Source organism: Monodelphis domestica, chromosome 5 (genome assembly GCF_027887165.1).
Source record: "Monodelphis domestica isolate mMonDom1 chromosome 5, mMonDom1.pri, whole genome shotgun sequence".
Classification (NCBI taxonomy): domain Eukaryota; kingdom Metazoa; phylum Chordata; class Mammalia; order Didelphimorphia; family Didelphidae; genus Monodelphis; species Monodelphis domestica.
In genome coordinates, this window is record NC_077231.1 from 101,924,187 (window position 1) to 101,937,673 (window position 13,487).

At 44.1% G+C, this 13,487-nt stretch overlaps 1 protein-coding gene and 1 long non-coding RNA gene across 2 annotated transcripts in view; one reads left to right on the forward strand and one right to left on the reverse strand.

Annotated features, from left to right (window-relative positions):
• Positions 1 to 13,487, reverse strand: part of DMC1 (DNA meiotic recombinase 1) — a 69,041-nt gene that overhangs the window by 37,195 nt on the left and 18,359 nt on the right. The window contains exons 6-11 of the mRNA XM_001367892.4: positions 10,719 to 10,771; positions 10,434 to 10,475; positions 6,376 to 6,448; positions 4,402 to 4,493; positions 3,135 to 3,208; positions 2,911 to 3,025 (exon numbers count right to left, since the gene is read on the reverse strand). Of these exons, the coding sequence (XP_001367929.1) occupies positions 2,911 to 3,025; positions 3,135 to 3,208; positions 4,402 to 4,493; positions 6,376 to 6,448; positions 10,434 to 10,475; positions 10,719 to 10,771 (449 nt within the window). The remainder of the gene's footprint in view (positions 1 to 2,910; positions 3,026 to 3,134; positions 3,209 to 4,401; positions 4,494 to 6,375; positions 6,449 to 10,433; positions 10,476 to 10,718; positions 10,772 to 13,487) is intronic.
• On the forward strand, positions 8,217 to 12,998 carry LOC130454538 (uncharacterized). Its single transcript, XR_008912150.1, has 3 exons — positions 8,217 to 8,362; positions 10,768 to 10,852; positions 12,528 to 12,998. It is a non-coding gene; the product is annotated as an uncharacterized LOC130454538 (long non-coding RNA).

Consider the following 13,487-nt stretch of genomic DNA (forward strand, 5'->3'; position numbering starts at 1 on the left):
AGACAAAGGTCTAATTATTCAAATTTATAAGGAGCTAAATCAATTGTACAAAAAATCAAGCCATTCTCCAATTCATAAGTGGGTAAGGGATATGAATGGGCAATTTTTAGTTAAAGAAATCTATTTATTATATATTTATATTTATATTATATCTATAATTAATAAGCACATGAAAAAGTGTTCTAAATCTCTTATATTCAGAGAGATGCAAATCAAAAGAACTCTGAACACCTAGCAGATTGGTTAACATGACAGCAAAGGAAAGTAATGAATGTTAGATGAGATGTGGCTAAGTCTGGACATTAATGCATTGCTGGTAGAGTTGGGAATTGATCCAACCATTCTGGAGGGCAATTTGGAACTATGCCCAAAGGGCACTAAAAGACTGTCTGACCTTTGATCCAGTCATAGCACTGCTGGGTTTGTATCCCAAAAAGATAATAAGGAAAAAAGACTTGTACAAGAATATTCATAACTGAGCTCTTTGTGGTGGCAAAAATTTGGAAAATTAGGGAATGTCCTTCAATTGGGGAATGGCTGAATAATGTTGGTGATGGAATACTATTGTGCTCAAAGGAATAATAAACTGGAGGAATCCCATGTGAACTGGAATGACTTCTGTGGGGTTTTCCTTAATGGACCTCCCTGACCAGCAGGGTCCCACAAGGGAAGGGGCTCACCTTTGTGATGGGACCCGAGGAGAGGTAGGAACCGAGAACCAGGGTGGAAATGAAAAACAGGGACAAGTCAGTGGTTGGATAGGGCAGGCAATCCCTATGATACTCCCTTTGATAGGAGAGTATGAATACAAAGGAACACAAGGTGGATGAGGAGATTAAGATAGGGAATGCAGGCCGAGATGGTTACAGCCTCAGGGAAGGAGAAGGTCAAGAGGAGAGAGAGACATAGTCATCAAGGAGCCCAGTGGAGCTCCATGAAAGGGAGAAAGGCCAAGAGCCAAGAGGAAGTTCATGGGTTTGCCTCTGAATTTATTCCTGTCCTGCTTGGGCGGTACTCCCAAGCACGTAGGAGCCACATCACAAAGTTTAGACACTTAAGATTGGGTGGCAAGGTAGAGGGAACACCTTTGGGCGTGTAGATTGCAAACCGCACTTTTCCCGGGAATTGAGTCCGAGCATGTTAATGAGTTTGTCTTAGCCAAGGACCGCATGGCCAGTTCAAGGTTACATTCACAAACCTCATTGGTATAACCTTATGCTTGGAGACACAGTAGCCATACAGTCATTTATATTTCATAGATGTGAATATGCTTGGGATGCTACGACTTCCAGGAATTGATGCAGAGTGAAAGGAGCAGAACCAGGAGAACATTGTACACAGAGACTGATACACTGTGGTACAATCGAATGTAATGGACTTCTCCATTAGTGGCAATGCAGTGATCCTGAACAACCTGGAGAGATCTATGAGAAAAACCACTCTCCACATTCAGAGGAAAAACTGTGGGAGTAGAAACACAGAAGAAAAACAACTGCCTGAATACATGGGTTGAGGGGATATGATTGGGAATATAGACTCTAAATGATCAGCCTAGTGAAAACATCAGCAACATGGAAATAGGTTCTGATCAGGATCACAGGTAATACCCAGTGGACTTGCTATAGTCCACTGGGTATTACCTGTGTAAGTCAGCTACAGGAGGGGTGAGGGAAGGGGAGGGAAGGATAGAATATGATTCTTGTAACCAAGGAATAATGTTCTAAATTGACTAAATAAAATTAAAAAAAAAAAAACCCTTACCTTCCATTTTAGACTCAATACTGTATATTGGTTTCAATGTGAAAGAGGTACCCCCTCTGTTTTTGTTTTTGTTTTATTTTTAAAAGTGTTTATTTTTTAAAAGGCACCGGACTCCTATGGAGGAAATCTACCTTAGACTCCAGAGAAACTGGATAGGGAATCTGAGAAGTTTGGGACAGTGGCATCATTCCCCTAGGTTTAGGTTCTTACTTAGCCTATGAGAATCTCCCTGGTAAACATAGTGGAATGATCCTTCATGGGGAAATATTAACAGGGCAGGAGGGGCCTCTATTCAAATCTCGCTTTGTATACTTTCTAGTTTAATTTCTCCAAGCTCCTATTTCCCCATTTACAAAAAATCTAACTACCTGACAGAGTAATTTGCAAGCTTTAAGCACAATATACAGGTAATCTATTATTGCAATGCTATTCTGGCAAGACACAGATTTAGAGCTTAGAGTAATTAAGGCAGTAAAACTCGACTAACACATGGAAAGGACTTTGTGAGCCAATGTTAGCTGTTAGCTGTCGTGATATGTATGGCCCAGTGGATCCTCTTGGCATGGGCATTTTACCCCTAGAAACTCAGGCAAACTATTATCAGGGAAATTCCTTTGCTCCCTTACACCCTCTGACTCCCAATCCAAAACATCTGACCCTGACAGGATTATCCTCCTTTGATTGTCCCATTGATTTGAGGACAAAGATACACCTCATCCATTTGCCTTCCAAATCATGAGAACCACTCCATGCCTTCAGGGAAACCTGCTGCCCCCAAACCCTTGCTCCAGAGTCATGTCCCCACTGCTGTAGAATATAAAAACCCCAGAATGGAGCAGCCTCCCAGGTTGCTCCACTCATGCTGTCTTGCTGTCCTCCCAAGGAGCAGCTTTTCCACCCATGTTCCACCTAGGAGGCAGGCTTCCACCTTTGCTGCCTGCTGACCAGATTCAACATTACTTTCCAAATCAATAAATTTGTCTTTTTATTTTTAAGCCAAGTTTTGGAATCTTGCATTCTTACAAAAGGTATCCTTCCCAAACCCCAGGGGTTCACCTCTAAACCCCACAACATTCTGATTTTACAGAAGAACCCAAGGCCCAGAGATGAAGAATGAATTGACCCTTCTTGGCCTGAAGGATTGCCCACCTTCTGATATCTTCTGAAGTCGAGATAACATCTGGGCCAGTTTCTGCTGCCTCTCAGCTAATTCCCCTCGACCACTGAAATCCACACGGAAGAGTGCCATTATTGAATCGATGATCTGCAGGGTTGGGATGGACAGTGAAAGAATAAGCAGAAAAGGAAGAATGAGTCCCTGGGATGAGGGCTAATGGCCAGTTCCAGGGAATGGCTTCCAGAGCAATCAGTACCAAAAGTTTGAAGACGCCAGCTTCCTCATGGAACTTGGCAGCCACATAGTCAAGCAGCTCCATCTGATGTTCACCTAGTGACAAAGACAGAGGGAATGTCTCAGAATCTAGGAGCAGCCAACAGGGACAGGAGAATCGGACCCACTCTGGGAATCTGGGGCATCTTGGCCTCTGCACTGGCAACAGAAGCCACATTGTTCAAAAAGAAAGTTGAGGACACTTACTACTTCAAGGGGCAGAAACTGTTTGGGAGCCTTTTAATATCTGACATTAAAATTCTGGGCCTGGCCAGAAGAACATGGGGGAGAGGGCAACAAGCCCTACCAGCTATGTCAGCTTGTAGAGCCAATTCAAAGTCTCTCAATTTACAAGCTTTTTAAAGCTCTTACTACATGCTAAGTACAAGAAAGGACAATGATTCCCATTTCCAATCTGATGGAACATTTACAAAGCATTTTTGGTGCAAGGGCCCTTATTTCCCATTTCACAGAGGAGAAAATTGAGACTCAAAAAAAGGTGCCTAAGTGGTCTCAACCTTCTCAAGGAGAGAGTTCTCTTGGCTGTACCAACTCATGGGGTGAATGAGTGCTGCCAAATTTGGAATAATAATAGCTCACATCTCCTTGGGGGAGGCAGCCTGCCTGGAAGTGTGACATCAAGGTCACTTATCATTCTTGATGAAATCTCAGAATTGCAGTGCTGGAAGGGTCACATCATCTGGTCTCACCCATCCCAGAATAAGAATTCCTGCTAGGACTGGGTTTTTGAACCTGGGCTGGTTATCTTATTTGTTTTTTAAACAGATTCTGAGGGCTGAATTTCAATCCAGCTTATCCAAAAGGTCTTGGGTCATTGTGGCTATTGAAGGGGTCCAACTGGCTTCCACATTTCATTTTGCCCCCATGATTCACCAGGGGTCAAAAACTCCTGTTCTGTAGGATCCTTCCAAGCAGACATTCCTCCTTTGCTTTAAGACCTTGGTGAGGGTAACACACCTAACTCAGGGCAGGCCATTCTATTTTGGGCCAGCTCTAAGCATAAGGATGTTTTTCCTTCAAACTGTCTCTGGGCCACTTCCCCTTCTGGCTCTAGCTCTGTTCCCAAGGGACAAGCAGAACAACATTGTTATCTAGCCCCCTTCTCATCACTCTGGAGGGAGAGAATGTAGTTATTAGTTTACCTACAGATGAAGACATGGAAGCCCAGAGAGACTGACTGCTTTACCCAAAGCTACACAGCTCCGGCCCTGGGAAGATAAGGCTCTTACTGGTATAAGCACGGGCATAGAGTACGTTGTCCAGGACAGCATTGTGGTCTACATTAAAGCGGTCAGCAATGTCTCGAAGACGGTCTGGACGGCTACCCCAGGTCAGAATTAAGGAGCCGGGAAATCAAGACAAAGTGAGGCAGAAAGAAAATCTAAGTGGATCAGAGAAGCATCAGAGTGAAATTCAGAGAGATGGCTCCTCAGTGCAAGAAGCAGGAAGCACCTCTCTATCTAAGAGCCTGTCCAAGGACACAGCTAAGAGGTGGAGAAAGGATTTGAACCCAGGTCTCTTGCCTTTCCTGGCTCACAATGGTTCTTCCTCCTGGCCTTTTTGTGGGGCTCATACTTGCACATTTGACATTTATAGGATCATGTATTTATTTCTTCATTTTTAAAAACCCTTATCTTCTGTCCTAGAAATGCTCTAAGACAGGAGGGCAAGGGCTAGGCAAATGGGGTTAGATGGCTTGCCTAGGGTCATATAGCTGAGGCCAGATTGGAATCCCAATAAGAACCCAGATCCTCCTGACTCCACACCTGATGCTCTATCCATTGTACCATTTTGCTGTCCCAGGGTCATGTTATTTATAGCTAGAAAGGATCTCAGAGATCAGTCTAATTTTTCATATGAGGAAACTGAGACCTAGAAAGGGGGGCATGACTTATCCATAATCACATGGGTTCTAAGTGGTTGTAAGAAGTAAGGGTGCGATTCCCATTCAGGTTCCCTGACTAAACACTGCTCCACTTTTGGGTCACAGCTTTAGAGGGGAGGATCCCTTTGAGGTCCATCCAGACGAGTGCCAAGAGGGTGGGCACATTGGTAGAGCTAGGGTTCAGGACTGGGGTCTTTGCCTCCCACTCCTAGGCACTTTGGCCTAAACTAAGTTTCTTTCATCTCTAGAGGAAGTCCATAGTAATGAAAAGTTGCAGAGAGAAGTGAGGAAATCAATGAGTCCTTGTATACCTGTACAGCAGCCAGCATTCAATCATTAATGATTCTTTAAAAGGGCCTTGAAGGCCCCCTGTGGGAACAGAGGTTGTTTTATGGAGAAACTAGGTCCTTTGATTAGAAATGCAGAGACTGCTCTATTGTCAGAATTTTCCCAGTTCTCATGAATCAAGTCCCCCTTTTCCCTTTAAGGTGAGCAGAGTGGTTTGTCTACATGGTTTCTTGTCCTCTCCTCTGTAACATAAAGGACTTGGACCAGATGGCCTCTGGGAGCCCACAAAAGTCCCTGAGGTTGGTCTGGATGGCAGGTACAAGGTACCACATGGGAGGTAGGCCTGACTTTTAGTTTGTGGCCAAGACAGTACCCTGTCTTGGGGCTCTGACATTTAATGCAAAGTCCCAGAACCTCTGGGTCTTTGGACCTCGGTGTCTGCATGACAAGCAGGATAATTAGGGAAACTCCCAGGTTTTCTGGTTCAGGTCACCTTCCATGGATGTGGCCAAAGAAAGTGGGCCAAGCTTTGTGGGCAGTGTTCACTTGCCCAGACACGGCAGGTCAGGGCTTCCATGATCACACTGGTTACCCAAGGAGGTATAAGGCAAATATGAAAAGAGCCAGCAAGGCAGGGACAGGTGAACATGGCAATGAGGAGGATCTTTCCTGCACCCGACTTTCTAAAAGGTGAATGGGAAAGCTCCAAAAGGGTTAAAGACCTCAGAGACAGTCCAATATCTGTATCAGAGGCAGGAGCAGGCAATATTAGCACTTCCCATTACTTCTTCTGGACTATACCTTCTGTCACTGCAACAGGAATTTCCCAGTATGAAAAGAACGGCTGTTTGGGGTTCAGAGGGACATGGCCAGTGATCATATCTCCCTGGCTTTACCTACTGTTACCTGCTGCCTGGAATAAGTGGGAAGATTACAGGTATAAGACATTTCCAATCATATAGCTCCTTCTTAAGGCATGGCCACCCTTCCGAATTATACTAGTAGTGGAGATAAGTATAAAAAAGGTTACAAAGTATTTTCCGTATCGATGAAGATGATCTTTCCTCCTGGATAACCTCCCGTTCCTGGAAGCTGAGCTGTCACTGGAGTACAAGAGAAAACCAAGAACAAAGATGAATACTGGGCGCCAAATTTAGAGCAAATTACATTCATACAAAGAGTTCAATAGGAAATACGAATTTTACTTTTTGAAATGGGATTTTTATCCTTCACTAAGTTTTACTAAGGACCTCAATCTCCTAGTTTCTACAGAGAAGGCCTTTGGTGGTGCTGCAGTCTTCTGCTGGAACCTCAGGCCCTCTCACTTGGGAAGGGGAGGCTTTCAGAGCTTGCTACCCTGGAAAAGCAGTATTTCTCCATTACTAATTATCTACCTGTGACTAATACTTAAAGCAGAAAATCATGCCCTGGAACTGTCTTAAATAGGGCAATCAATATATATATCACATCACTGAACTCAGTGCCATCCTGCTAGAGTGGGTACTTAGATCTCCCTCTTTTTTTCTTTTTAACCCTTACCTTCCATCCTGGAATCAATACTGGCATGGGCATTGTACCCCCAAAACTCAGGCAAACTGTAAGCAGGGAAATTCCTTTGCTCCCTTACATCCTGGTGACTCCTAACCCAAAACATCGACCCTGAGATGATCATCCTCCCTAGATTGTCCTTTAGATTTGAGATGGACAGATGGACAGATACACCTCCTTGATATCATCAAGTTGTATCTCAGACATCCATCTATCCTCCAAACTATGAGGGCCACTCTCTATGCCTTCAGGCAAGCCCACCCCCCGCACCCCTTACTCCAGTGCACACCACCTTGGAGTCCTGTGACACAGTCAAGTCCTCACTGTTGTAGAGTATAAAATCCCTAGAATTGATGGCTTTTCCATCCATACTATCCTCCCAAGGAGCAGCTTTTCCGCTCATTCTGCTCCACTTAGGGGGCAGTCTTCCACCTATGCTGTCCTCCTGGCCAGATTCAACATTACCTTCTAAATTAATAAATGTCTCTTTTTATTTTTCAGCTTAGTTTCGGAGTCTTGCATTCTTGCAAAATGCATCCTTCCCAAACCCTAGGGGTTCAACTCAAGCCCCCCACAACAAATACTGTATATTGGTTCTAAAGCAGAAAAGCAGTCAGGGCTCAACCATAGGGGTTAAGTAACTTGCCCAGGGTCACCCAGATAGGAAGTGTCTGAGGCCAAATTTGAATCCAGAACTTCTCTAAGATTTTCTACTCAGCCACTCTCTCTTAATCAAGCACCACCCTCTCTGACCTAGTCAGTTTTGGCCAGAAAACACATCCTCGAGGCCACCTGGGAGATGGGCCTCTTTCCTAGGCCAGGCCAATCCTCAAACAAGAGATAGAGTCTGTCAAGGAGGCAAAGATGGAAGCCTCTGAAATCATGTTGGTGAAGACATGGAACGTGTACCTGGTGTGCAGGAGGGGGCTGCTCTGTTTCCCCTCTCCACTGTACCTGGAGACAATGTTCACATGCTCTGCCCTTCCGCCCAATGTGAACATTTCTTCCCTCCCCTGCCTGGGATAATTGGGTGAGGGGTGCCTCACAGACAGCTTAAAGGTACAGTTTGGGCACATGATCTCTAAAAGGTTTGCCAATGCTGCTCTAGAGCCTAGAGCAGTGATGGGCAACCTCTAAAGCTTGGTGTGTTAAAATTCGCCCAAACTCCTCACTTTGAGAACCTCTTCTCCCCCCCCCCCACTCCCCCTCCCCCCACCCTTCTTGGCCTATGGCCCCATACTTCTCTGTATGCAGCCACATGTGTCTGTGTGTCATAGAAAATGGTTACATGTGTCAGTGCTGACACATGTGTCATAGGTTCACCATCACAGGCCTAGAGGGAGGGGAGCCTCCCAGCAAACAGGGTCATGTCACCTCCACGAGGTGGAGGCAGCCAAGAGGGAAACTCTGGTGGAAGACATTAAGGACAGTGATCAAACCTGTTATTTTAGAGCTATAGAAACTCCCAGGTAAGGACACTCCCTCCTTTAAAGAGGATCTGTACATTAGTCAGACAGCTACCTAGGGCACTGAGGAGTGAAGTGACTTACCCAGGGTCACCCAATCAGTTTGTGGACTCAACTCAAATCTTCCTGTAACCAAGGTCAGCTCTCCCTCTACTATGTCTCATTATCTCTCATAATGATTCTACAGTTACCACTGGGGTTTGAGGTTTTTTAGGAAACAAATTCCTAATTATATATTATATATATAGGAACAAATTCCTAATTGTTTAATCACTAAGATGAAGGGAAAAGATAAACTTATTAACTGAACTCTCAGGGCAGCCTGGTGCACAGTAGATAGAGTGCCAGGCCTGGAGTCAGGAGAAGTTGGATTCAAATTTGCCCTCAAGACATTGATTAGCTGTGTGTCCCCAGGCAAATCACTTAACCCTGATTGCCTAGGCTCTACCATGTTCTGTCTTAGAACTGATACTAAGACAGAAGGTAGAGGTTTAAAATAAGAAATAAATTGAATTCTATGAACTGAAAATCAAAATCCTGTCTTTTGCCCCAAACTAGCATTTCTTCCCAACTCTCCTGTCTCAATGACCCCAGATTCTGAGACTTTTGATTCCTAATGAACATATTCTATCTTCATTTTCCATAGTCAATCACAAAGTCCCATCAGTTTTTCCTTTGAAATATTCTCTCTTTAGTTCCTTGTGTGGAGTGAGAAATTAGTGTGTTATTCTCAAGTTATTAGGAGTTATTAATATCTAAAAGCTGGTCCCCCTCATCCATTTCTCTTACAAGGTTACCCAGCCAGAACAAATTTGGATCCAGTCTTTTGAAGTTTGTTTGGGAATTTGCCTGAGGCAGGAGTACCAGGCTAGACTTTTCTTAGACCCTAAAGAAGTCATGATGGAATTTTAAGTGCCAATCTTGTCTTATAAGTCTCTCCTATTGTATCAGAAGCTTCTTCCAGGAGGTCCAGCTCAATGGCTGGACTGATCCTCACCATCAGCCCTTCTCAGATAATCCAATCCCAAATTCTTCTCTTGGCATCTGTCTCCAATTTCCTGATCATTTCTTTAAAATGTTAAAATGCTTGAATGTACCACTGTAAGGCTATTCTCCATGTCTTGAAGATGTTAATTAGCTTGAATGTGTCCAACTAGCCATTGTAAAGCTAGTTAACAATTTGTTTCCAACTTTTGTAAAAATGTTATGAACCCTTCAGGGAGGCATGATGGTATCAGTATTCTCCTCTAAATAAGGGATTTTCCAGGGAATTTGTGGGCAGTTACCTTAGGTCAATTGCTTGAGGCAGTGCCCCCTATTTCTCTCTCAATACAGCATTGTATTTTAAATGGTTCTCCCTAGTCATATTTTTTAATAGTGGTTAAAGAGGGTGTACTTTGAGATGTTCAAGGTCCCCTCAATTTCCATTTCAATTCTACTGCCCACCCCCCAAGACTGGATGATAATCATATTTCCTAGATCAGCCTAACGTTCTCCTGGTGGGCCTCTTCAGTCCATCCTCTATGCCTTTTTGCTATTAATAATTCCTAAAGATTATTTATTACTTCATGCATTACCTCAACAATCTTTATGTAGATTCCTTCTTAACTTAATTAACTTATTTCTCCAAGACTTCAGAGACCTGTCATTTCATCACTGTGGGATGGGCAATGATGGCAGGGGCTGTGAGCTAGGTGCTCGGGTTTTTGAGGAAGACAGGAGGCTGGCAGAGAGGCCAGTTGATGTCAGAGAAAGGGGGATGGATTGGCTTTAGGTGAACCTCAGAGAGAGGACATTGCCAAATGATTATGACAGATCACTGGTGTTGATATGGGCCTGAGGAGATGCAGGAAGAGCGGGCTCATGTCAGGGGGCATTCCTCCTTCTGGTCCATGGGGAGGCTCAGATGGGAGGAATGGCCACTGTGGAAGAAATTTGCTAGGGACATGATATTTATGTTGAACAGATTTTCTGAACCAAAAACCAGGATGCAGTCTGACAAAGAAGGATTTTGTAAGGTTTCTTTTCTTGAAATCAAGATGGTCCCAGGTGTGGTAGAAAGACACATACTTACCACAGAGGGTGTGAGAAAGCTGGGTTTTTCCTGTTCTAAATTCTGGGAAAGAAAGAGAAACTAATGAAAAAAGTTTTGTTTTCTTTATTAAATACCTAGAAAGCCCCTCCCAGTCCTGTTATTTTCTGATCTACTGCCCTTCCTCCCCCAGTTCTGGAGGTTCTCACTCTAGAATCCCAGCCTTGTTAATCCACTTTTCCAAGGCCCTTCCTCCCCAGTTGCTGGAGTCTCTGTTCTAGGGCCCCTCCCAGCTTGGTCATACCAAAATATTAAGGTTTCGCTCACCCCCAAAAGCTTCTGTAATTGCCATGCTCTCAATTCCGCCCCCTAACAGCTTACTGGAAACAGAAAGAGAGTGAAGATTAGGCAGAAGAGAAGCAGAGAGTCTGATGAGAAGGGCAAGAGCTAAACCCATCAAGGTTGGCACATCCACAAAGTAGTATGGGTGGGGAATCCTGGGCTGTTCAGTTGGTGGGCTACTTGGCTGAAAATGGGCAGGCAGATGAACAGTGGCCCTGCAAGAGCTCCTTCCAAACCACAGACAGGAACATATGGTTCCCCATTCTCTAGAGCCTGGGCTGGTGTGGGGATCAGGACAGTTGGAGCTCAACTGGACTTCTCAAGCTGTGCTGAGATAAATATCTTGCTCCCAAAGTCAGTGAATGTGTATTTTTATAAATATTCTAGAAACCCTGAGAGAAGCAAACTGTGTGTGTTACTATGATAGAATCTGAGCTCTAGGTTCAGAGTCAGAAAATCTGCATTGAGAATCAAATCTATTTATTGAGAACTGGGTACTCTGGTGACCAAGGCATTTAATCTGAGCCTCAGTTTCCTCATTTGTTAAAACACAGTTGGTAACCTTTGCACATCTTAGCTCACCAGTTTGTAAGGAGATTCAAATTGGAAAATGGAGACAAAGCACTTTGTAATGGGAAGGCATAATGTAAATAAATGTTAGGGTAGTAAGGTGGTTCAATGCATAGAGCACAGGAGGGTCAGGGCCTAGAGTCAGGAAGACATCCTCAGGAATTCAAAATTCAGCCTCAGACACTTCCTAGCTGTGTGACCTTGGACAAGTCACTTTCCCCTGTTTGCCTCAGTTTCCTCATCTATAAAATGAGCCAGAGAAGGAAATGGTAAACCATTTTAGCATCTACCAAGAAAACCTTAAACAGGGTCACAGAGTCAACTACTCACCAATGACAAAAAAAAAAGGGTTAAGTTCAAATGATCTCTGACAGATTGAAATCTGAAAAAAAGCAGGTCAGCCTCTCTCAGCCTCTCTAGGAATGTCAGAGTTAGATCCTTTTGGAAGGAAGAACCCCACAGATACCAGAAGGAGATCTCTTCTATGACATGTGCAGAAGTGGTCCTCCAGGCCTGCAAGCATCTAGGGAGGGAGACATCCCTTTCTCCCACTGTAAAGGTTGCCTGCTCCACTGTTCTCATCATTAGGAAGTTTTTCCCAACACCGGCCTCAATTTGTTTCTTTGCGACTTTGACCTGTACTCCAGCTCTGCCCTCTTTCAAATTGAGTAAATCTAGCCAGTCCTCCACATAATCACCTTCAAAGTACTTGCAGACAGTTCTATAAAGATAACTAGCATCAACAACATTACCATCATCATAACTGGTGCTAACATAATAATATAATAAGGCGTGAAAAACACTTTACAAATAGTCTCACTTGATCCTCAGAGCAACCCTGGAGAGGAGGTATTATTATCAACTCCATTTTACAGATGAGAAAACTGAGGCAAACAGAAGTTAAGTGACTTGCCCTGGGTCATACAGCTAATAGTATCTGAGGCTACTCACATCTTCCTGATGCCAGTCTTTGGAGTTCCATTCATTGTGCCACCTAGCTGCCTCCTATTCCCACTCATCCTCTAGTCCAGCGGTTCTCAACCTGTGGGTCGCAACCCCTGTGGGGGTCAAATGACCAAAACACAGGGGTCTCCTAAAGCCATCGGAAAATACATATTTCTGATGGCTTTAGCTGCTGAGAAATCAAGCTACTTTACAGCAAGATCTTGGAAAGAACAGGGACCCTGCTGCCTGCACATTGTACTAATATTAATTACCTATCAGCAGCCCTCCCCCTATGAGGGGCGATGGATTTACCCTGTTGCCTGGAGACCTAACTCAAAGAGAGACCCAGAGAGAGCACCCTGGCACTGGTTCTAGAGGGGTTAAGAACGAGTCCTGGAGCGGATAACTCCTGGAGCAGATAACAGAGCAGAGTAACCCCAGCAAAGTGAAACCTCAGCTCGAGCTGGAGGGAGATGACAGGAAGAAGAAGGCAGCGTCTGTGGACCCCCTCCCCAGGCAGGACTTACCTCCTGCCCCAGCACTCAGGCTGCCTCCTGCTGGATTAATATTTCTCAACATATAATTAAATATTGTTTTTGTGATTAATTAATATGTTTAAATTATGTTTGATTTGTAGCAATGAGAATACATAATGCATATCAGGTATTTACATTCCAAATCATAACTGTAGCAAAATTACAGTTTTGAAGTAACCACCAAAATAATTTTTTGGTTTGGGGTCACTGCAACATGAGGAAGTGTATTGTGGGGTCATGGCATTAGAGAGGTCAAGAACCACTGCTCTACTCTCTCTTTTCTAGGCTACAACTCCTCTTTTCTTTCAACTGAACTCTAGAACCTTTACCATTCGGTTGGCCCTTGTGTGGCAGTCATATGGTTACTGATTACAATGTGGTCACCAGAACAGAGCACAAGTGCCCAGATGAGGTCTGACCAGGGCAGGGACCAGTGGACCATCACTCACCTAATCCTGGAAGCTAGGACTCCAGAAATCACATTCAATTCTAGGCTGGGTATCTATCATGCCTTTGACTCAAACTGAGTTTGCAACATGAGAAATGTAGAACATTGTAAATTATTCTGCCAATCTGAAGATGAAGTATCAGACTTTGGCAACATTTCTCCCATGTATAACCTAGTCTAGTACATGAAGAGCTCTCCCATGCAAGGCCTGGATTTCAGTAGGTCACTGCCATGATGCTTATCATGCAATGACTC